This window comes from Aythya ferina, assembly GCF_964211825.1.
Source record: "Aythya ferina genome assembly, chromosome: 2".
In the NCBI taxonomy this organism is placed as follows: Eukaryota; Metazoa; Chordata; class Aves; order Anseriformes; family Anatidae; genus Aythya; species Aythya ferina.
The window spans coordinates 137,942,366-137,968,125 of record NC_140297.1 but is presented as its reverse complement, the minus strand read 5'-3'; the positions used below and the strand labels follow the sequence as shown (position 1 = coordinate 137,968,125).

Genomic DNA, 25,760 nt, shown 5'->3' with positions numbered 1-25,760 from the left:
ACAGAAATCTTTTCTGTACTCCATAGAAGGCTTACAGACTGTACACACTTCCGTCATGTATTTTTCCTTCTCACTTGTGGCTACAATTTAACCCAGAAAAGTTAACTGGATAATGCTCTTGAACCCTGAAGTTGCATACAAATAAGCTTATGAACTGATCTGGATATAAGAATGTTTGGAATAATTTTAAGAGACTAGCAGTGATTCATAAATTCAGTCAGCCATGTGTACTTCAAATTACTTCCCCTCATTTTATTAGTGGAACCCTATACATACAACCAAGAGATAAATCATTATATATTTTGCTGCAAAATATAATTCAACACAGACAAGAACACTTGAGTTTAGCCGCAGTTTCTACTGAACAAGGGCCAAGAACATTTCCCTGTTGGCCTCCTTTCCCCTCCCTTTGTTTCAATTTTGTGCAGTATAGTAAATCTCTTGTAGTTTCTTTCTTCTACTATCATGTAAAATATAAAGAAATGCTCCCTAGATTATTTTTTTCATTCACTTAAGTTATTTTCAAAAACAGATAGGTGCACATTTTATATTCCTAGGGAACGGATGGAATGTCATTGCTTATAATATTAATCCACAGCTTATTCAATTATTCCCATGCATCAACTTCAAAGCTCTCCAAAGAAATATGCCCCTGATGTGACATGAAATATACACACAGTTTACAAGAACAGAGCTCACGCAAAAAAAGCCAACCTCCAAAAAACATGTGGGTTTTGCACAGTTTTGAAATTTTGCTTTGCTTTGTTTTACAATAAATGCCTAAAATGCAGTACGATGTTGCTCCCCTCCCTCATCTTCCCCTCACACACAACATCAAGCACAAAAAAAAAAAAAAAGGCTGCATCTTAAAAGGACTGGGTATGTGCAACTTCTGAACCTGGAACCTGCTGAAAGGTGCTGTGGATTTTGGACCACAGCCTTGAAATCCCAGTACTGGGATCACCTCTCTGGGCAACTGATACAGAGCTTGGCCAGTCTATCCATTTAAGTGCAGAAGTACATCTCAGTTATACCTGAAGGAAATTAGCTAACATAATAGACTTAATTTTATATTTAAAAACATGTAGCCAACTATATTTCCATCACTGCTTTTCTTTAGTATCCAAAAAGCAACACTAACTTGGCAAACTGTGCTTTCACTGATCTGTGTGTAATCTAACAAAACAGCTGCACTCAGCAGGAACAATGATTTCGTCAGACAGCTAAGTAAAAACTCTTCAGAGCTCTTGTAAAACCCTTAAAAGAGAAGATTCTGAAGCAAAAAGATTAATTTCCTTTGAGGTATCAGGATAAGCCAAAAGATCCAATACTCAGGATCAGATTATTGATAAGAGGAAAGAGAAGGTAAGTTTTAGTTTGTTTGTCATTTAAAGGGAGAAGGGACTGCCCTCTGCTTCAGAAAAAAAGATTTCCACAGGCCATCCCATCTTTTTCTGTTATTTCACATGGTCGTTAGGACACCGCTCCACTCCAAACATGAATATACCTACATTAACACATTACTGTCCAACAATGTAATACATGTTCTGTGAATATGAGAAATAGACAAATACTTTTTATCTCTAAACAAACTACTCACATTCTACAGCTAATATGCTGCAAGAATGATTTAGGAAAATGTTCATGGAGTCAACCAAATCAGTATAGTTGACAGGTTTTAAATACTCAGGAGGTTGTTTCAGGGTTTAAGGAAAGAGAAGTGCAAAAAGTCAAATCCACTCGAGGCAGTTTGGCTCTCAAAGGCCACACTGATTTCCAAAAGCTTTGTGTTCAATTGCACACAAGATATCAGATTTTAATGGAAATTATTAGCTATAGTGATAATTCTAAACAATCAGAAGCTAAGCAAAGTTCTACAAAACGAAAACAGTACACACTGAGGTTTAGCAGAAAGACTGGGGATAAGAAAAACATAGAAAAGACATAGCTCATTCCTTCTGAAAGCTTCCTTAGAATTTCCTTCCTATACTCTATTAGCCCTAACAAGATAATTAAAAAATCTATGAAGGATGAGTGTATGGTTGCCAAAAAACTAAATCCTCCTGAAGCCAGATCCCAAAGTATTTGTATCTCTATTTGGATAATACCACAGGATTTTTCATTTGTTCCATTTTGCTTATTTATATTGCCAGTTTCCTGCAGCAAGGAATTTTTCTTTTGCACATAGCCACTGCTAGTATTTTACCAGTAAATACCTGTCACGGCAGTGCACTTTTGTTTTAAAAATTGGTAAAATAGAGAAAAAAAAAAAAAGAATAAAATTATTTTGATGCTACGAATACTAACAACACATAATCCTTCATTTTTGTCCTAGAAACAGAGACCTCCACCCAACAAAAACTGCTTAACTTGTATTGCTTTTCCATATATCTGTTGGTTCTTTGCTCATTTTTGCCTGCCAACCAAGTCTTTCCACAACAGCAGCAACTGTCATTGCCACAATTTGTAATATATATATTATATAGAATGGAACAGCTTCTAATCCCTGTTAAATTGCTCTAAGTCTGAGTGATTTTATTAAGTCAATATAACTGATGCCATTGAGATCACGATTTGGCCCAGCTCTTCCTCATGTCATTTAAAGAACAGTGCGGCTTTCGAGCAGAATGGCATGCATTTTACACATTCTGTTCTTTGCAGAGAGGCACGTTTTAACTGTGCCACTGCTCATACATGTATGCAACTGCAGAATTTGAAGCAGGTGACCTAAATTATTGTAACAGAATGCAAGGTCCAAGAGGCTGACTCCAAACTGCCACGTAGTTTTATGGGCTGGACCAGAGAGTGTCCCAAGTTTCTTGCATCATTTAATGTCTCAGAAAGGTTCTTTCAGCCAGAGCTGCCAATACTGTTTGCATCCTGCACATGCCAAACTGAAGAGGAATACAGGAATTTCCAAATGCAGGGCCCACAGAATTTCTCGGCTTTTGAAATAAGAAAGAAATAATTTAATCTGTACATTTTGACTTCATATCTGGTGCTAATACTTTTAATGTATTTTCTATCATTTAAAATATGGAAAAGAGACTATAAAAGAATTAAAAAAAAAAATCACAGAAAAAAAAAAAGGCAAGCTGAGAAACATGACACCTGTTAGTTTCTCCACATTGCACCTTACTATTGCATTCATTTTGTAGGGAGACAGTTCATTTATTGAAATAATAACATAACATATTTGCTGGAGACTCTAAAGTTTCAGGAGAGACTATTATTTAATCTCATTTTGGAGTTTAAGATCTTAGAAAGGTTAAAAGTCTTGTTGAATAACGCATGAATAGGAGCGTTTCTCCTTGCTGTTCCACATCCATGCCTTCAGATGGATTAGGTCTCTACAGCTGTGGTTTTCAGCCTCCAGTTGCTGAACCCCAAGCATCTCAAGACCACATCTATTACTTCTGAAAGAGACAGTAAGAAAGGGAACTGGCAACGATCAATGAGAGAGATGAACCTATGTTTTAAAATATGACAGACACAAGCTGACTGCCAAATTCTGTCCTCAGATTTATGGCAAAACAGGAAAAATGAGCTACTCATTATAAATAAAATCAACTCGACAGAATGAAACGATTAACATCAGGTAATGTAACGAGAAGCCCCATTTCAATAGCTAATGATTTTAGTTCAGTCACCCTTACTCAAAGCACATATAAAAAGCTAAAGGTTGCTTGCATGATTAAAAAACAAACAAACAAACAAACAAACAAACAGCTTTGACAAAACCTCCATGCACCAAACATATTTTCTCTAAACACTGAGAACAAGGCTTTTTTTTTTCCAGTACGAGTCCTGTAGCAAATATTTATTTCATGGCACTTATATATAAAGTAGTTCTAATATCCCAAAAGTAAACACCTTCTTTCAAGAGCTGCTAGGTCAACTCATATTCCTGCCTGAAAACTGTTACAAACTAACTCAGCCAAGGTTTGGCCAATGCTCATGCCTTTTATCTTTATTATCTTTATACTTGAGATGGCTTTTAGTGGTGGTTGTTATTTTGCTTTGGTTTGTTCTTTTTGTAACTTACCTAGTAGAGATTGTGAGTTAACATCCCTTCGGGTGAAATGTCCTCCGGGGAGATCTTTTGCCATGACAGAGCCAGTGGAAAGCAGCATGTGCCCAAACAGCAAGAAGAAGCATGCAACCATTTTATGCATTTTCAAGAAGTAGAGGGACATTCCAGGATGCAAAACTGCAATAAAGGAGAGAAGGAGACGGGCTCTGTGATTACGTGAAAAGATACACTACAACCACGTCAACCACCCAGTTGTGTTGCTTCCAAACCATCGCACACCAACACGTAGATATACTGGTATGCCTACACGTTCAAGAAAGAAGATCTATATGATAAAGTAGCAGTTAGCAGACCCTGCGTAGTCTTCATGTATATTGGTAGTTGAATTTCATAGCTAAAATTGTAAATCTATCAACTCTTAGACGTATCTGTAAAAATCAATTATTTTTAAAACAAGAAAGGAACTTTCTTTCAGTGAGCTTGTTAGCACAAACGGATATGAGGCCACAAATAAATTTTAATTATTCTACTCAGCAGTCCATGTAGCGTGCATTTTGTCAGATGTTTAATGGTTCTTGTGGTCTGATAGATACTTGCTTCAGAACATTTTGGAGAATAAGACAAGAGAAATTAATATACTCCAGAAACAGTAACTGTGAATATGAACTGGAAACAGCTTGTGCTTCTCTTTCAAAAGTCTGTTCTTGATTGTTAGCATGAAGGTAAAAGTACAGAATGAGCCTTGTTTACTCAAGAAGATGACTTCTGAAGATTAGCAATGAGGTTGCCCCAAGTTAAGAAGATTTTTTCATAACAAGGAACAAATTAACCAGCAAAATCCCTCTACTAAGAGATGATTAATGTCCAGGAGTTTCTTAAGGAACCATCAAAAGCCATGGCTGACTCTGTCCACAAGCAGATAGCTGAGATGCTAAAGACCCATCTTCTGTCCATGTCCCCTGTAGGTGGCATTTTCAGATGTCTATTCCTTCTACCTTCCCCCAAAACTATTTTGGTTTTAATTTTTTAATCTCGATTGATATGTGTTGTGAAGAGAGCATTTCGCAGGAGCTAAGCTCAGCCTTGGAACTGGCGATATGATGAAGCTTGGTCAAAAGATGATGCAAGAGATGGATAGAGCTACCCAATTTCACAACAAAAACAGGACTGTTCTACCTGAAGCAGTGGCAACCTCACAAGCAGTGCAAATTTTTGGCTAAATAACTAAAATAATGAAAACAATTTTAATAGGGTCCTAAGCCTGAAAAGCATAGTTACACAGAGCCACAGATCTATAACAGAAGACAACTCAATGCCCAGCTTCAGTAAGAGAATTACATTTTTTCACCACCATGAGGCACCCACTAGTAGGATACAAAATTCTATGGAAATATTTTCTCTCTAATAAAGACGTTTTTATCAATTTTTCTTAAGTCTTTCCCACACAACCGTATACACATGGTACTATTTTCTGTGTACCAATCTATTTTTCCTTTTGTGTTTCCTACTTGGCACCCCCAAATACGTACACAATGTTCTGGTGTACATGCCATAGGGCAAAATGAACGGGGCTTTTGCCCAACCACGTTTACATGTTTAATATCACTCAGTAACATATGATTTAAGAACATTCAAAATAGGGCAGAGTTTATGTAAATAGTTGCCACTAAGCAGTAAGATTTTGGAGCCCCAGCAGCATGGACAGCTGGATGGTATTATGGGTAGAGCAGTTCCAGTGCTCTAGTCAGAAACAGATGGACTCTGTAAACAGCATGCACTGCTGAAAACGGGACCATATTTTGCTGGATGCAACAGTTGTTACTGCTAAAAGCTGCTCCCGGGTTGTCTTCTCACTTCTCAAGGCCATCAGCAACAAATACGGGGCTCTGCAAGGGGGTCTCCTTTCTTCTGGCCTGCTGGTTAGGACCAGTAGGTAAACAAACCTCAAGGACATGCTAGTTCTGTAAGAAAAGCCATTTCACCTGTTCCTGATGTTGCATTAGCAGAGAACCAAGAGTGCTGTGGCAGAGCACCTTCAGAGAGCATCACTGAACTGTCCTGTGACCAAAGAAAACTGTGACAAAGAATTAAGGACCACCCTCCCAGCTCTGCAAAGTACCGCCAACCTAACTCTCCTACAATCTGCCCCTTAACATAGTTTATACCTTCACAGCAATCTTTTATATTTGGTGACAACTTCACTAGGATCAACTCTGCCCACAAGCGACTTCAGAAATCAGAAAAACCAAGTGTTTGCTGCGGTTCTAAATATTTGAATTCTACTAGGAAAATGTTTATAAAGCATGCAAATATCATATGATTAGCTGACCAGATAAACCAAAATTCCTAAGTGATCATTCATTAGCTTTCACTGAATTATGAGATGTATTAAAAAAAAAAAAGTTCAATTCTGCATGATTTTACAAGTCAGTGGTGACAAGTAAAGGGTACTAAAGAGATAGAGGAACTGAATAACAGTACCTAGTTTTCTGGAGATCTTTTTATTCAAGCTTAGCATAGCTTCTTCTGCTTCATAGTATTTCATTTTTCTTCAGAAAACACAGCTCCTTAGATGCCAATACCTTTACCAGTCTGATAATTGGAAAATAAGCCTACTTACAGTTCCAACAATAAATGCCCTATTATCAAAGTACTTGTATCCTCACAAGCATTTTACACTACTGTTTAGTGTACAGTGCTTAAAAGAGGAGAGATTTATTAGCCTCATCTCCAAGTTTTGATGTACAAGGATAATTTAAAATAAAAATCAAAGGGAAATTGCATCAATTTTCAATGAGGAAAAAACAATGAGTTCCCAAATCCAAAAGCTATATAGGATATGTGTGTAAAGTATAGTATATAAAGTATATGTGAGAGTATACAAGTATACGTGATAGAAGGCACCACCGATCCAAGCCTGTGCTCTTCTCCTGCCACCTTGAATCTGAACTGAAAACTTCTGGACCTCTTCCCTGCGGTGATGGCACTCCAGACTCGGGTGCTTTGCTCTAGTTCCAGGTACATATTTGTGCCCACTGCTGCTTGCGCTTTCACACGACCAGCCTGCACTGTGGTCACACAGCTTCCATGTGTACAGCCCTCCCACGGTTCTCTGTTTATTTTCTGGGTCTTCTGCAAGGTCTGCTGTCTTCACTGGTGAAGCTGGATAGTGTTTATTGTACCACACTTGGTATTTAACACCTCATTTTCCCAGCAGGCTAAGCCAGGCTGCTGGCACAGCTCTCTGTAGCATCACATTGCTGGCTAACCCTTGCTCTACCAAACTAAGAGCATGTTCCCAAAGTTACAAACACCAAATTTCAGTGGTTCTCTGGAAAATATGTTTCAAGCCCTTCAATTCTGGCTGCTACAGCAGGAGTATTCATGACTGTGTTATCAGGAGACAACTCAACGGGGCAGACAAAAACCAATCTGGTGTATGACAACCATCCCAAACACCTCAAAAGCCAAAGGCACCAGGAGAAGGTGTGGCAAGATGCGGCTCACCCAGGCTGAGCACCAGATTATTTTTTAAGCCCTCTAATGCATTTTCAACTTTCACGAGTTACAGTATAAGAATATTGAAAAAATGAAATCGTGACTTCATCTTTAAAATACATACTTCCTCCATTGGACAACATTCAAACACCACATGCCTGTTTCTATCCTTTAAAGTATGTTTCCATGGAAGTCTTGTCACAAGGGATTAATGGCTGCGTTTTGAGTAGAGGCTCTACTGGATATTCAGAGCCAGTGGTGATAAATCAATGACCTTCTCCATCACACGGTGCATGTTTTTAAGATTTGTCCTCTTTCCTATGATAACTCATAAACAATGTCAAGGGAGGAGCGATGCTCTGTGACTCGTGCTAAAGTCCGAGTTCTTCCATCTCTTACTCCATTATAGGGAAATTTCTTTCACACAGAGGATTAGGAAAACTTTCCATTGGCTTTGAAGGCCACCGCTTTTTCATTCAGGTCTTGCCGGGCAGATCACGACCAAAAAGAAATTGGGAAACCTGGATAGTAAGATGTTCCAGCTCAAGCCTCCCACTCTTCTGGGTGGTCTCCTTCCTTCTTGTGTGGGACAAGTTCCTTTCTGAGGCTAAATCAGACCCTCTAACCCCACAAGCCCCTGCCCCACCCACTCTCCAGCTGCTACTGAAATCAGCTCTGTGCACAGAAGGGGCAATTTGCAGCAGTTATGTGGGACTTCAACACCCTTAGTAACTGTGGATAACATCTCCTCTCTTGAACCCTATATAGTTTCTCATCATATATGAGAAGGAAAAGGACAAAAAAAGCACCACCGACAGCAGTTATGACTGCTACAGGCTGCCTTCAGCTTTCCTTGTATGATAGTTAAGACAGACATTTACCTCCATTAAGCTGCCTGCAGATCTAACTTCAGTATTCTTGATGTAAAGATCACAAATGCATAACAGCAAGAACATTCTGAAGTCCTTTCAGCACTCCTCATCATCCACCCATTTTTTAAGATAAGAGCAAACTGTGGTTAAATCCAAAGGCTTTTCCTGAAGTTAAAGAACCTGCAACCGATCAACGTGAGTCAATAAAATCGGGTCAGCAAGCACTGCAAGCTACTTGGAAAACCAATCAGCCCCTATTGCATGCAAGACACAAAATACCTAATTTCTACCACCTCAGAAATTAAAAAATAATAATAAGATAAAAACTAGGACTGCAGGCACTTTAGGGCCCCGTTAACTATCAGTTAGAACGTGTTCCAGGGTATTCCACTACCACAAGCCAACACATGCATTACTGGTCCATTACTCACTGAAATCACTGTGTGTGGCATGGGTGTCAGGACACAGTGTATTAATAATTTCCTCCATCTTTCTGGACCAGATTGCTGATGCAGGCACTTTTCAGTTCTGAAAAATAGCTGTGGAGTTCCTCAGAGCCCTGCACTGGAAAATATCTGTCCCTAGCTATGCAGGTGTTGTGGGTTGCAGCCAGACACAATCAGGAGGATATTTAGCACATCAGCAAGGAGCACCATCCTGCCTTCGTCCTTACAAAGGAACACTCTACATAATGCTGTTCCCCCAGATGAAATGGATCTTTTATGAGTCCTTATTGCACACGCAGGTCTTCATTAGGCTCAGGAGAACAGCATGGGTACAACTTCCCTAAAACCATGGCTGTCAACCACAAGTTACTGATACAGTTGAGCCGCTGAGAGGGAACAAGGTTGTAGGAGCTCCACATCTGTAAATTCCTTGTCTGTTCCCCAGTCCTGATGGCAGGCACTACCTGCAGAAGAGTGCGTGAACCTACCTAGGATGCAACCAAGTCCTGGAGAGTGGCAGAGCAGCACTCCCTTGTTAACACATTCATTAGCTCCTTCTAAGGGGCTAACTTTGGCCATTTGTGCTGTCAGGAGCATGAGAAGAACTTGGGAAAACCATTATCTATAAGCCAATTAGTGATTTGGGTGTGTTCTGAGACAGACAACCCAAATGCAAAGACCTTCCATAACAGCACTGCAAGCCGCCTCAGAATAAAACTAATTGCTGACTCAGCAACACCAAACAGTCCCTTGCCAATCTAAGATAACGAGCGTCCAGACAGTAAGAGCAACCCAAGTTTTCAGTGGGTTCAGAACCAGAAGTTGTGCACCTAATTATTCTGACTGCTGCTGCAAATGCTCACACCCAGGTTATGTCCCGAGTTAATAAAATAAAACACGGCAGGGTAATAAACTTACGTCTCAAAACAGAAATGGGAAGACCCAAACCACGTTCCAGAGCAGTTCCTAGAAGGGAGGTGAATGACATGAGGTGGTCAGCCAGCTACTGCCACAAACCCTGCACTGTGCTTGAGTTCCCATATGCAGCGTGGCTGAAGATGCTACAGAGTATAGAATGTATAAGGGCAGCCACATTCTGGCAGCAGGCAGAGAAATTCTGTGGATGGGGGGAGAACAGCTTGCCTGTTCAAACATGGAGGGCAAAAACACACACATGTGATGAGTACGCACACCAGAACACACAGCTTATCAGAAAAAGCAAAGAGCAATATACTAAGTATGTGTTACATTTTGTTGTGAGGTATAAATATCGTATTAGGACTTCTGCACAATGGACTTGATTATCTGAAGGGCTTAGAGTACATGTGCTACAGGTATAATTTAATTTTCTACTAACAAAATAAGGAACATTCGGAGATCTTATTTTTAACTCATTCATCTAAACCACATATAGACTTCCTGCTAACACTGTGGTAGAACTAATAACTACAAAATCACAGAATCACAGACAAACTGAGGTAAGAAGGGACCTCTGGAGGTCATCAGGTTCAACCCCTGCTTGGAGCAGAAGCTGGCAATCATTACAATCATTTCAGAGGCTTGCCATATAAAAGTTAAGAGCGATGTTGTAGAACAGTGCACCCATAGTATGGTTTACTCTGCATAGTTTCCAGTGGTCAGACGGCAAGCCTTAGCAGTGGGAATTCTTGCTTTATGACAGCATCAATCTCCATGTTACAGTTTTCTTCAGTTGCCAGTTGGACAACAGACCTTTTCATTATCTTGTTCTTTAGGGGCAGGATTATTTGCACTTTCTGGTACTGAATTGGATCGACACATCAGAGTTTCCACTAAGTTCGCGGAAGAGTAGCATGGCAAAGCTGAGAAATTTCACTTTTACAACTCAGAGAAGGAAATTATAGGAAAGCATATATTATATGACATATAATATGTATGCGGGCTGCTTAGTTTTGCCTCCGTGAAGTACAGTCACAAACCATAATGGACTGCTCCTAATTGCAAACAGAAAGTTTTTCTTTACAAAAAAGATCCAGTAGCTCTAAAACATACTCGCAAACCCACACTGACCCCAGTACCAGCAGCAAGGCAAAACAATAATTTGGGGATATAAAACCCCTTACTCATTAAGAAAGCACAACCCCACAATGAGTACACTGTATTAAGGGAGCTTGTTAATGATGTGCAGATCATAATTAAATAGCAGTGGTTAGTGCTTTACCTTCCCATGGAGATAGTTTATAAGTCATGGGAGAGCATTTAGAGCTGATTAGCCTTTCCCTAGTTTGCACAGACTGACTGAAGCATCTTTACAATTACAGCTGGGTCCCAGCTCATAAGCACTAGAGTGTGTCTGTGTGCGGGGTTTGTTTGTGAGAAATCCCAGAGAAGTCAATGGAAAGACTCACGTAAACTATGCGAATATCATCTGCAGGATTTAGGATCTTAGCCATATGTGATTAAGTGCTGTGTTTCCTAAAGTTGTAAAATAAATCAAATTTAATTTGATGGATATGCCTATAATGATATTGGTATATAGTACATGAGAAAAAGCTGAGAAAGCTGGTGCTTAAGGCTGATATAAGAATAGCATACCATTCACAAATTATTTTGTATCAAAAGTTTCAGGATTTTGTGAAAAAGACAAACGTGTAGTTTATTAAGATCTTGATGAGACTCGGTATGTTAATTTCTTCCGAAGTCGTCAGCTTCGTGACAGCAGCACAGCTGTAACACCTAAAGCAGCATGCCCCCTTTTCAGATCTCAGTCAGGATCACTGAGTGATGGCCCAGAAAGCAGACCCAGGCATTTAGGAAGCCTTAGATTAACCAGGGGGTTGCAATCCTCCTTCTGAGCCAACTCCACCCCACTGCTGAGCGTAATGGCACGGGTCGGTCAAACCCTGCAAGTACTGTGCTCGGAAACAGGACTGGGTGGTCATTAGGGGTGCCACAGCGATTTTTTATAGGATTAGGAGCACCACCTAGGCCGGGTTCCCTGCACACGACCCTCAGCACGCTGCCCGTCGCCCCTTCCCCACCCCGGAGGCCGAGCCCAGTCCTGCGGGAAGCCGGGGGGGCCACCTGCGAGATCTCTCCTTCATCAACCCTTCCAGGTAAAGCGCCCCCAATTCCTCAGCGAGCTTAAAACCGGGCGAATCCCCCCGGCAGGACCCCGCTGCCCGCTCCCTCCCCAGCCGGGACCCCTCTCCTCGCCCTCCCTCTGCCCACCCCGGGGGTCCCGGCTCCTCCGCCCTTACCTGGGGGGCTGCCGGGGCCGCTCCTCGGGGCGGCTGCGAGCAGGGCAGCGCCTCCTCCTCCTCGCCACGGCCCCGGGCAGCCCCGAGCGGTGTCCGGCGGAGGGGTGGCCCCTCGGGAGGAACCAGGCTCGCTGCCCGACCCGCCCCGGCCGCCTTTTCTCCGGGAGGCAGCCGCGGGGGGCCGGGGAGCCGCTCTCCTCAGCCTGCACCCGAAGGGACGCGGTCCTCACAGGAGCCGGGACCCGCTCCTCGCCGCCCGTCCCCTCACGGACACGGGCTGCCGGCCCCTATCCCTCCCTCCGTCCCTCCCCAGCGGTTGAAATCTCAGCCCCGAGCCCCCCCTGCACCTCGTCCCCGTCCCCCTCCCTCCGTCCTCCTCCTCTCTCAGACCTGTCCCTGCCCCGTCCCGGGGGCTCTCCCCGCAGCAAGGGGGACGCGAAGCCGGCGGCAGAGGAGAGCCGGGGCCGTGCTCCTTTCCAGGGACGCCTACCGAGGGAAAAGCTGGGGAATGGAAATCCCATTCCCCGCACGGAGGGCCTCCGGGGCCAAGGCAAACAGTCCCTGGTGAATCATGCCGTGTCTCCACCGCGCCGGCTGCCTCGGCGGCGAGCTGGTGGCAGCCCCGTCGGGGGAAAGGCTGCGGGAGCTGGTGGGGTAATGGGGTCGGGAACAGGGAACGGGCGCTGCTTTGCTGGCCCTGCAGCTGCACGGTCAGGAGTCCAGGTGGAAACAGCAAAGCATGGGTTTTACATCAACACAGCTTTATTATGCGTGAAGAACAAAAAAATCCAGCTTTGTTCCAAAGCAACTGTTACTTCTTCTTTTTTTTTTTTTTATTTTATTTTTTTTCAGGTTAACAAACAAGTGAAAACAGCGAAAGCAAGCACAACAAAGATGAACTGGGTTCACTGCTTCCAACAAGAAGCTCTGAAACCTCTCAGCCCTGCAAATCCACGTTACAAGAATGCACGCTGCATGGGGTGCCAGGCAGGTCAAAGAGAGACGGGTTGTACCTCCCAGTGCTGCTCGGGAGGTGAACAAACTTTGGAAATCAGCTGGGCTAATTTTGTTGAGTTTGGCAAGGCACAATAATTGCGTATGAAATCTAATCCCCAGAAAGAGAGGTGTAAATGACGAGCATATCTCAAACCAAGAGGAGCCAGATTCACTCCATCTTTCCTGCTGAGCACTGTCTCCTGAATCTCTCCTGTAGCTAGAAGAAAGGCAAAAGCAAAAATAAAAAGACAGCTAAACTAACAGTCCTGTGGATAGACATTACAACAAACTCAGCGAAGCCAGGTGCAGAACGGTTTGCATGTTCTGTTTCATCCTTTGTAATGCAGCATAGGAAGAGGCCCCAGCCAGAGTGCCAATTAAGGCTCTGTAGGCTCAAAATACACAATCTGTATCCCAAAGATTTTATTGTGCTGTGGCTTGATTTACCAGGTTGCTAGAGAGAGACACGAAGCAGGAGAGCAAGAGTCGTGATGAGAAGATGACTTGAGCATGCAGAGGCTCAGCTTGGCAGCTTCAGCTCCAATTTGCACAGAAGAAATCCCAGCACTAGCTATTTGCAGACGCTGTGCAGCCTGCTGCTCTTGGCAGATTGAACACACACAAGGTATCACAGCTGGAGAAGATGGGCAGGGGTATGAAGGCAGTGAGTCAGCATGCTAGGGCATTGATTCGTTCTGTAAGAGAGAGCTTAGAAGACAGGGAGACCTTTGTTGGACAAGCAGCTTGATGAATGAGCCTGGCACGGGGCAGTTACATGGCCTCTGTTGGGGTTGTGCAGGTCACACCTTCTACCACGTGTGTAGTCAGGCTCATGGCATACACCAGAGACTTCTTGCATCTCCCCATCCCAGCTCCTCAAACAGCTCTTGTGCTTTGTGTCTTTGTTTTGAGGGCTGATGCTCCAAAATATCCCGCTCCCAGAATCAGAGACGTTTGCAACCCTTATTTTTCTCTCTGCCATGAGCAAGAATGTCTCCATGGTCCCTGCTCCATATAAAAAGGCATTTTATTCTCTAGATTTTCATTTGACTTTGTTGATCAACTATTTCATTTATTTAATAAGGTATGCAAAATTCTCTGTATTTCCACATTGCAGATTCTCACTGTCTCTTCACTACTTGTCTTTTCTTGAGCTACTGCCCTCCACTCCCACTTGTATTACTTCTTTTTTTGGGAGAGACATTGCTCAGTCTGTCAACTTTTTGGAAGATAGGCAGAGCAAAGATGGCAGGTACAATGTTAGAAAACCCTGGAAAAAAGCTCTTATTAAGTTATGCTTTGATCTGCAGCAATTATTAAGCTGCTTGAAGATTGCCAATGAGATATCAGAGGCTTTCTGAGTCTCCTCTTCCCTTTCCTGGCTTCTCTCAGTATCTGTAAGGATAGTTCTCAGTCTGGAAGAAACTCCCAGTGATGTAGTCTGCTTTCTAGTTATCACATGCCATGACATTATGTAAATCATTCCAGAAAGTAAGTTCCATCTTAAAAGCAGATGAATAGGGAATTATTAAAAACAGTAGGGAACTAGTTTTGTGCCGGCTGTTACAGGACTCTTCCAGACCTTCCTCTTCCTGATAGTTGGACACTTTCAATGGATGTGTAGCCTAAAAGTACTCATGACCATTTAATACTTATTTTCCAGTACCAATGTTGTCTTTCATCCTGAACAGCTCTTTTTTCTTCTCCAAGGTTTTCCTAGCTAGCTTATGTAGTGACAGCAATCATTTTCTCTCTCAGCCTTTCTCCTTGTCTCACTAAACAAGCAAGATTTCACTGTGCATGTGCTGAGCTGGTTCCTGTGAACGCGTGTGACTGAACACGATACACCACATGAATTCTCACCACAACACTTCTATTTACTGGAAGTACTTTGCCTGATGTGGTCTAGGATTTCATTATCATTTTAATTGGCTGCATTACCACTGCTGGCAGATGGTCATCCTTGTATCCTTAATATATGCAGCTGCACCTGTTTTCCAGTGGATGAATCCTAGCTAATATATGATCTTTCATTTTATACTATGGCATTTCATCTCTCTATTAGTTCTTTCTTTCTTAAGATCATTCAGTCATTTCCAAATGAGATCCTCCTTTTCCATTCCATTTGCAATGTCTGTTGACTCTCTCATATTTTATTAGAAAACTTCCACTTTTGGCTGCTAATTTCACGAGTGAAAAAGTTGAATGTTAACACGATTTTTAAACTGATCTTTTAGATATCACTAATAACTCTTCTTTACCTTCCCCCTCTGAACAGTCTTGCATCCCATTTTTCTATTGTCATTAGCTAGGTCCATACTTAGCTCACAGTCCTTCTCCTAGTTCCTATTTAAACTGGTAATTTCCCCTGTGGGAATGCTTTTCTGAACTGCAGACAGATTAGGTCTACTAGGTTTCCTTTGCCAAAAAAAAAAAAAAAAAAAAAAGCAGGTTAGATGAGCACAGCCTAATGTTGAGAAACCAGTCTTGCATTTATCACTAGCCCATGTTTTGCAACATCTTTAATTAATCATTGCTTATTTATTTATTAATTTATTTATTTTGTCCTCTAAGATCTTTAGTACTACTTGGGTCAGAATAAAAGCTAAGATTGCATTTGTTAAAATTAAGTGCCTCCTAGGTAAGGATTGCTTTTCCTTGGGCACCATTCTAGACTCTTTAGAATTGTTAAGAAAATTTGGTATGAAAACTGTAGTGTTATTTGGATGGAGATGGTCTGCTCCCTTTGACGTGAATGTCTGACGTGAACTGCTGTTGGGTATGTTGGCTATAATATAATATTTATAAACAGCGAAGTTTTTAGCAAGATAGGGTTCTCAGAGAACTAGGTAATGGTTTTGATACTTTCCATCACAAACAAGAAAATATTTAGACCGTGGTAAAAAAGGTTGAAATAAATACATTAAAATGGTTGTCAGTGCAATAAAAAGTCTATGGCTTTTGTCAGCAGAGGAATTCAGTGGTTTATTTATTGACACACAAGGTCCAAAATGCTCATAAGTGAGCTAATAAAGCTGTTGTGCTACTGAGTATCTGTATTAATCTGTAGTGAAATCAAAGCAGATTTTTTAAGTCACTTCAAAAGTTTATTCCTGACAGTCCTGTGATTGGAAATGTTGTAATGTATATGTACGAGTAGCTAAGAGGGTTTATAAGCCATGCTGCACTGCAACTAATCAAGCACAGTTCACAATGCATATGCAAACTGAAGTCCATCAATGGAAGCACCAGGCTTAATTATATAATTAGAAGAGATGCCCTTTCCTGGGACCAGTGCTCACTGAAATTAAGTGGTTTGCACTGATTCCTGAAATGCTGGCTCTGCTGGTAATTAGTATCTTAAAAAACATGCAACTTAAGGTTGTGTTAGTTACAATGGGATTTTCAAATTTCTACAACAGCTCAAAAGTAAAACTTTATTCATCCTTTCCCTTCTCTACTACTTTTCCTAAATAAAGACAAGGCAGGTTTGGGTTTTGTTTTGTTTTGTGTTTTTTTTTTTTTTTTTTTTAGGCTTACATGGCTGTTAAAATTATAACCTCTGTCCTGTAGAGCAGGTACATTAGCCAGTAGTTGTCAAAATAGAAGACAAGGATATAGGGTTCAAGGCTATATTTAATCTGGTATCTTGAAGATGTAGTTAAATAACATGCTAAATTTCATCATTCAAAAAAAAAAAAAAGCAAAAATCATTTTGCTGTGGTGTGTACTTAACTTATTTTCTTTGCTGTTTTGAGCATCTGGTGTTGTGTTTGTTTGAGCATCCACAAGTAGCTTTCTCCTTGAGATGCCTGTGTGATTCTTATTTGTACATTATATAGTCTCTAAAAAGAAAGGATGAAAGATATTTTTTGAAAATCCATACTGTTTCCTTACATGGGTCCTTTCCATTCAGCTGATGCTTCCCATAATTCCAGGAATGTGCTGCTGGTTAACAAATTCAGTACAGATTCAAACAGATGTATTGACAAAATGTTTATTTCACACTTTTGGTCAAAAAGATTCATCTGAGAGTTAGCAATGGGTCAGTGATGTATGGTTCTGTTCTATCAACTTCATTTTATATATATATATAAAACCAGGGAGAGTGACACGGATCAAAGGGTTTGAAGGAGTATGAATTTGTAGAGAACATGCATTTACTTCTCTCCCACACTTCTGTGTTGATTTTGCAGTGGTTTAGGTCCAGATGCTTGAGGATTAGGATCTTGTCTGGCTCTGTACATAGTTCTAAGAATCACTTCACATTCTTAAGTCATCTGAGAAAGGCAAGTAACTCACTGGCCAGACATTATACACTTTGGTTTTTCTTCTTTCCTATCTCTCCCCACCATAGCAGTCTGAAACTTTTGTCTTTCTAGGTGCCACAGATGGCAAATGCAAGCAACTGAAGTCTCCTGCAGTGGCTCAGAGAACTGGGCAAAAGGCAAAAGTTCTGTTTCTTGAAGCTCAGATATCATAGTCACCAAAGTTTTTCCTACTGAAATTCTCCTGGAAAATCCATTTGTTTCCCTCAAATGTTATGGAAGAAAGTGAGAACTCTTGCAGCTGGCACTTGAAAAGCAAATATTTGTCATATGTAGGCTAAGTCCTTTCCTCATTATCCTCAGGAAAATTGTATTCAACTGCAGAAAGCACTCACCTACTTTAACTGGCTGAAACATTGCCCCGGGACTGCCACTCGGCCAACTATATTCACACACTTTACTTTTGCTGTAACTTTCAACATGTGCACAGTAGAATTGCATTTGCAACATTTCCCTAGGTAACTTAAGCCATGCCATGCTTAAATTCAGCCCCCTCTCCCCCCCCTTTTTTTTTTAAAAAAAATCTTTTTCAGAGACAAATTGAGTATTTGCTTATTCAGCTCTTAGATAAAATTGAGATCACCATACACAAGGAGCCAAATTTGGGCTACAACATGATCCAGAAAGCATGCAAGTTGCTACCTCTAAGTCGCTCCCTGCACAATGATAAAAAAAATCCAACTTTTTTTTTTTTTCTTTTTTTCCACCTGTTTTCAGCAGTTTCTGGACTGTAAGCAAAATAATAGGGTTCTTTGGGAATATTAGGTAATATTTGTGTTATGCTCAAAACAGGCACCTGAGTTTCATCCAAACTACAACTTTGGCAGAATTGAAGCCATCTGGCTCTTAGTGGTGTTTGTACAGAACTTTGTAGTTCCAAGATGAAAAAAAAGAAAATGCCAACAACATTTAAATTGTGATGATTTAGGTGCCAAGCAAATAAAGAGTTGCCAATCCAGCCTTACCCCTGGGTGCTTTTGTGGCATAATTTGCAACAGAAATACCGGCCTAGCTGATCTGTTATTGCCATTGTCATTGAGATTTGCCCTGATTTCATCTTTAATAAAATTAATTAACAATATTAAACCATAGAATATTCTGTTATCATAGAATATAAAAATGAAGCAGACTGTCTTGTAACAGGTGTCAAGAAAAATATAGTACTCACACACGCAAAGAGTAGTGTTTTTTTTAAAAACGTTAATACAAAAAATATGACTAGAGTAGCTTACCTGTCTCTAAGTGACCTAACAGAAATATATTTTGTTAAAAGGCTGTTATGGTAAGGCACATTAATTGATACAGAGAACTACGGCTATAATGAATCACTCCGGTGTCAATTAAACGTTACAGACTGAAAACATCTTGCAGCTGTGGTACTGCTATGATGCTGATCCCCAGCTAAGTGTGATTTGTCAACCATCTTGAGAAGATGAAGGTATGTCCACAGGGCCTCATCCAGGAGTAATCAAAGCTTGTGCTGAACTTACATTCAAAAGAGATTACTCAGTCTTCAAGATAAATGTGTTCAGATGTTTTGGTGGTTTCTTAAAAACAATCATCATCTTAAAACAGATTTTACGCCTGAAACTTTGGCCCTGCAACACATAGGTTTGTGGCAACAGCCACTGGATAACTCGGTGCTTTATAGAGTGCATGAGGAAACATAGGTGCTACCAAACCTGTTCCATGGTAAGAGGAGAGAAGAAGGAAGGTGTCTGCTGCCAGGGCTGGTCCTGTACTCCTTGCCAGAAGAAGACCAGAGGTTTACCCTGCTCTCTGCGAGTCCTTGCACTTGTCACCCTTTGCTCACTTTCCAGACATGTTTCCAGGGCAGATGATCCAAGCCTCTGTGTAAATAGCAGTTTTTAGCCATAGCAAAGTCCCACCTGTACCTTGGGCTACACTGCATAATGAACTAGAAGCCACTTTTGCATTTTGTGGGGGGCAAATTTCTTTGTGCTGGGTGTGTTGGAAGAGCACACATGGGACTCAGGTGGCTGAATGGCTTCGGGGAGCTTGTACAGGAGCTTGTACACTCGTCTCTGTCCAAACCAGTGGTGAGTTAAACACAATTATCAGTCTTTTTTCCTTATCTGGATCCCCTTGAGGCTTAGGCAGAAGGTGAATGCTGGCTCCACAGCCTGCAGAAAACCCAGCGCACCATGCAGCACTGCAGACTGCAAGGGAACAGCAAAACATCCAGCAAATTTAAATATTTGTAAGTATACGCAGCCATTGAACACGTCTAGACATCAGTTTTGGAATAAAACATCCAAGTTCTTGCTTAAACCTCCTACACACCAAAAGAGACCAAATTTCCCTGCATTAGTTCATTCCTGAATTAATTTATGAATTGCCTTGCAAGAACATTCCTTTATTACTCAAAAAAAAAAATAAAAAATTGCTAACAAGTGAAAAAAGTCCTTACAAAACATATCAAATATGAAGGATAAGGTGTAGGATAGCAGAAAGCCAGCTTGTTTCTAGTCTGATTTTTCTATCTGCAGGTTTCTGCCATTGGGTTCTGTTACACTTTTGTTGGTTACATTTAAGACTCTCTTATTAAAGTTTTGTCCCCTATGCACTTACTTATATGGTGTCCTTAAGTCACCTCTTAAATCTGAGTTATTAAAGACATTGCATTTCCTGAGTTTTTCGCTTGATGGCATATTTTCTAGTGGCTCCTTCAGCTCTTCGCTAACCCATTCTATTATTTTTTTAAACATTCTGCTTCAATTACTTACAGGCTTAAGATATAGGCAAAATATAATCTGGTCTTTTTATTGATGATGTATGCTCTTTAAAGCCACAGATTAAGAATTTTAAACACGGTGGAGTCAAAAACTGATCCCTGCAGAATTTCTCTTGAAACACTCACTCGCTGAGAATTCTTTGCTTACTTACAGCTGAGATTTATCAGCTGTTTTGCAATCTATTGCATATGTGCAATGCTGTTGCTATATCATTCTAGTTCCCTGGTCAAAATATTATATTGTATCAAGTAAAGTGTCTAAGAAATGCCCAAGTGCATAATGTTTGCACTCAAACCCATATTGATCCATTTCATAACCCATTAAAAAAAAAAAAAAGAGGAAGAAAAACAAAAAAAAAAAAAGGGAAAAAAATAGTGTGGGTAGTTTGACAATGTCTATTTCCACAAGCAGTTCTGTGTTCAATTTTTTTTTATTTTATTTTTATTTATTTATTTATTTATTTGTGCACTAGATCACAAAATTATAGACAAATTTAGGTAGGAGATGACCTGAAAAAATCCCCAAGGATTGTGTTCAGCCCCTCTAGGTTATAGTTATGTATGATGAATCTCCCATTGTACCTGACGACTAAAAATTTCAATTCAGGAACTCTCCAAAACATACTTTTTGAGTACCACCACTGGCGATGGTGGCATTTGCCAATGTTTTGGCTATGCACAGGACCGCTGTGCTTTTAAAGACTGAAAAGAAAGAAAACTTTGTTGTGGTGAAAGCACAGAAGATGAAAGATTTCTTGGAAATACTACTATAGAGTTGTAGCTATAGCATATCTAAATAATGTTATGTTTTCCAAGTGATGTAAAAAAAAAGTCCTCAACTTCCCTACCCCCAAATACCTGGAAAATCTATCCAAATGTAAGATTGTATTTCACAGAAAATGGCAGCAGAGCAAAATTACAGTGAAATAAAATCTCTGAGAAGATCTGTAGTAACCTCTTAGCTTGTAGTTGTAGTAAACCTTGTCGGGTAGTAAACAGAATCCAACCCAAATCCAATCCAACCCAAAGAGAAAAGTCACAGACTCACAATAAAATGAATAAACTCATTCTGCTTCAAAAGCAAAGTAGAATTAATTACAGACTTTGTTATCTGTGTCAAGTATAATGCAGAAAAGCTATCTATGAACTAAAAAATGTCCAGAAAAGACATTGTGTGTTGGATGTACACGTGCATCACAAACACATGATCAGGGATTGTATCTCAAAACTCTTCCAGCTTGAGATTCCACCTGGTGAAGGTGAAGCTATACTTCCTCAGACACATTCACCTCCCAGCATTTGTATGCCATCCTCAGGGTACTTGTGTGAGATAAACTGGTCCCAGCTCAACACCTGTGGGCTCTGCTGCTCCAGTAACCTCTCACAAGTGGCCGCAGACAAGGTGGCTCTATGGACTAGATTAGCACTTACCTAAACGTGGCTGCCCAGTGGGATAGGAATACAGCAGTAACAGTCACGTTTTTCTTTTTCTGAGCTCCTTGTTTCTCTGGGTCTACTTTTCTAGATCCCTGGGGTGCTCATAGTGTCTGTTCAGCATAATGGTGCATCAATTTTATTGTACTTTATTTTTGCAAAACGCTGGATCAGAGCTTTATATCCAGGTTGAAAAAAGGAATTGCAAAGTGAGGAAAAAGCAACCAGAAGATAACCATCTATTATGTATTGTGCTGTGCTATGGGCTTATTTTGTTTGTTGTTGTTGGTAATTCACAAGGTAAAACAGAACAAAGCAAACCAAAATAAAATGGGAAGAAGAAAAAAAAAAAAAAAAAAAAACCACAACACATAGAATATATACTTTTAAAGTGCAAACCAACCAGCTTTCATAAGATGAAATTTTGGCCACAGATACTTTCACTCTAGTTAAAAGAAAAACATTTCCATTAGAAAAAGAAGACTTCTTTATTTGGGGGGAAAAAGAACAACAAACTGCTGTATCAACTAGTTTGCTTCATTAACAGCATTTTGAACTGCTTTAGTTGCTTTTTCTTTATGAAAAGCAAAGAAGAAGGATCACACAATAGCAGGAAATTTAAGCTGGCCTGTGCAACTGATAAAGTTAATTTCATCTTTGGCTCCAGTGCAATGAAGGAAATGAAACCAATTCCAATTTTCTAATGATTTGGTGAGGAGAGGAATTCAGGAACTCACAAAGGATAAATATGGGCAACTAATTGCCAGCTCTCACCTTTGTTCCTGTACTTTTATTGCCCTTCCTGTCCTCAGGTGGGTGCACCTGTTACTGCTGAGAATGACCCCATTAACACAAATAGCATCAATTTCCCAGTGTCCCACCTGTCTTAGACTGGTTTATGGGTGATATGCAAAATGTAATTGTAAAAGTAGTTGTCTGGCAAGCCACCTTTTCTCCATAAGAGATGAGGCATCTGTTTGTGCTTGCCCCTGGCTCAGAGAGGAGCCCAAAAGATCTGCTGTCCATAAAGTAGAACACAGCTGTCTTATTAGGACAGTGTCGGTATTTGAGAGCTCATCCTGACACTGAATGTGCTAAGAGGATTTGATGCTAAGAGTCTACCAGTTTTGGACCTCTGGCTCCAATCACCTCCTCTCCCCTGCTGTCATTAATGGACTTGAAATGGGGCACTTTGGAGGGGGAACCAATTTCAAAATTGCAGGCAATCAACTCCCCAGAGTTCCTGATGATGAAGTAAAAGAAAGCTCAAAAATATTTCTCACCTCTGCCCCGCCCCACCCCCCCCCCCCCCCCAAAAAAAAAATAAATTTGTATACTCAGAAATAGTCTACATGAAAGCAGAATTGTGTTAGAGTTATTAGCAGGATGCACTTAGGTACTGGAATGGTGCCCAAATTCGGGGCTAAAAAGCTGCAGATTACTCGTCCCTGATATTCCTGGTCATGCTGACCTGGAAGAGCAAGCAGAAGACCTGGAATGGCTGCAAAGCCTCTACTATGCTGCAGCTCCCTCTCTTAGAGTAGCTTCACAGCTCCTCTCCCTGCTGGCTAGCAAGCTTCTCCATGAAGCCAAGTAGCCAGCCCTGCTACATGCCTGATTCATCTCCTTGCTGTTTATTCTGCCTTCCAAGTGACCTGGTGTCCTCAGCTCAGGCCAATTGCTTAAGTCCAGCTTTTGCTACAGAGGACAAAGATGTTTCATGACTGTCTGAAAGCCCTTCTGTCAGCAAGGTTCGAATAAACTGAAAGAAAACAAAATGAATTACTGTATTGAATTTCACATAAACTCTTCATTTAAAATAAGCTACCATAGTAGATCATTGTCTAGGGTATATTTGAAGGACTGCCTTTTTGCTTTGAAAAGACTTGATATCTGCTGGCGGAGTGACAAGGGGGTTTTCACTCCTGTTGCTTTGTATCCTGCTGGAGGTAGACGGAGGATGCAGGCAGAAGGTCACAGATCTGGCTTCCACACCCTGCTGAGCTATTCAGCTGAAAAACTGGCCACGTTGCAGAACCATTTTGGGTCAAATCCATGGGTGTGGAGCCATCATTTACAAATACCAGAGTCCTTCCCTGAAAGAACTCTAATCCCGATTTATCAGAGCCAAGCCTCCCTTTAGATAGCTATGGCTGCTGTTTGGGGTTTCTCAGAGCTGGGAACTGAGATAGTGCTGGAACATCTCCATAGCCACAGGCACCAAAATTTTTCATGAAATACCTTTTTGTGGTACCTGATAGCAAATTCTGCACCTAGTATACCCAGTATAGACATATAAATGGCAAGGATACGAGTTAGCTCTGGAAAAAGCAGCCACTATATGCTCAGAGTCCTGTCAAACCAGACAGTTTGGTAGGAATCAAGGCATCATCCACTCCAGTGATGAAAATCTGAATCACACCTGGCATTACAGATAATGTAACAGGTTACAGGAGCAATATTTCCTCCTGACCATAACATGGGAGAAAGAGAGCACATCAGCCAACCTTTTTTTTTTTTTGTGGTGAACCTCTCAACGCAATGACATCTGTCTCTCTGTGTTGCTTAAAGGATGTAATTATTTTTCCCTCTGTTTCCTTGCCAAGCTTTTCTTGGCCATGAATTCATCTGATGTGGCCTTTGGTAAAATATCAAGTCTGGGCTGTTTTTAAAGACCAAGGGCTTTCCCAAAGAAATACAGACAGACTAGCAACTAAAATAATAGTTAATAATTGTTTTAGAAAATTTCATGTACTTACAAGTGCCACACTGCTAGCTAGCAAGCTTCTCCTCTAGTAGCCAAGTGGCCAGACTCTTTTCTCCTGCCAAGTAGCCAGCCCTGCTACATGCATGATACGTCTCTTCTTGAATACATCTCTTCTTGAATACTTCTTTATTTTCTGCAGTGTGATGCACGGATGTGTATTTGAGAAAGGGAAGCTACATTGTTCCATCAGGAATAAGAGTATCAGGCACAGATGAGAGAAATGGGATTTGTGCTTTAGCATGTGTTGGCTTGGTGAAGCCTAAAATGCCTTACAACTAATACTAAAACAAACAAACAAACATCAAAAAACACAACAACAACAACAACACAAAATCTCAGCAAAATATCTACTTACATTTCTTGTACTGTCAAGGTTTAGATTGCTATTTGCTGACCTTGACCTTGACCTTGATGATGTTCCATATGAACATACCTGAAAATATTTTCTTTCCACTCTTCAAGTTACCAGATATTATTACTATAAACTGCCACAACAGAATTTAAGATAAGAAAACAGGAGCGAATTTGAGTAAGTACACAAACCTAATATCTAGGAGACATGGAAAACTGCAAGGAATAGTGAGAAAAGCAAGCAGTCCCCAAAGCTCCCAACAACTTAACAAGCCAGGTTTTTAATGGCTTTGTGTGTCACAGATGACTGAGTAATAAAAATGAATTACAGAAAAGCTGTAGTGTGAATTCCCCAGGATTAGACACAGAAATGGAGAACGAATTCAACAACTGAGGACAAAAAAAAAAACTTACTCTGGGGTTCTTTCTTTTCATGTGACCCAGAGAATCTGGCCTCCTTGAGAGCAGGGCAACTCGTCTTCCCCCACGGGTCCTCTAGTACATCAGCAGAGCTGAACATAGGTTGCATTATCTGCCCCCTCCACAACCCTGCCTCCTTTAACTCAAACTGGCCCAGCTCCAAGACACAAGGAGAACTGGCAGGAGCACACATGCAGTCACACTTACGCACGTATGGTATGCGTAGAGAATTCTTCTTAGTTGGACAAGCTAAAGTCTACAGAAATTTCATGTGAATTAGCATAATGTTATCCCTTGTAATGAGGTGGAAAAAAAGAAGCCATAGCTTTCAGTAGAGCTCAGTATATCCCTGTTCTGCATCACACACTTCATCAGACCTGGGAAACTGTCTGCAGTTCTGGACAACAAAATAGAAACTTCAATTATTTCTTGTTTTTATTGTACAATAAATTATCTGATAAATTTACTATTCTTTTCTCCTCTTACACAATATGGATGGAAAGTTGGATGAAAAACTGCTGCTTACTTGATTTACAGAGAAAATCCTGCCGTGTCAGATTGACTGGAAAGGAATCAATGTAGGTTTGTGCTTGGGAGACCAACAAAAAAAGATTTCCACAG

The 25,760-nt window shown here is 40.8% G+C and overlaps 1 protein-coding gene and 1 long non-coding RNA gene across 5 annotated transcripts in view; one reads left to right on the top strand and one right to left on the bottom strand.

Moving 5' to 3' along the window:
• MATN2 (matrilin 2) overlaps positions 1-12,235 on the bottom strand; it is a 66,114-nt gene extending 53,879 nt beyond the window's left edge. For 2 of the 4 annotated variants that reach the window (XM_084510452.1, XM_084510454.1), the window contains exons 1-2: positions 8,835-9,279; positions 4,046-4,210 (exon numbers count right to left, since the gene is read on the bottom strand). In XM_084510452.1, coding sequence (XP_084366578.1) covers positions 4,046-4,210; positions 8,835-8,892 — 223 coding nt within the window. In that variant the 5' untranslated portion in view covers positions 8,893-9,279. Of the gene's footprint in view, positions 1-4,045; positions 4,211-8,834; positions 9,280-12,088 lie in introns of those variants that run through there. The other 2 variants (XM_084510453.1, XM_084510455.1) reach the window with 2 other exon arrangements.
• Positions 11,549-18,503, top strand: LOC311432226. The gene is made up of 3 exons (XR_014689906.1): positions 11,549-11,944; positions 12,941-13,709; positions 17,467-18,503. It is a non-coding gene; the product is annotated as an uncharacterized lncRNA (long non-coding RNA).
• Positions 18,504-25,760: the final 7,257 nt, after the last annotated feature.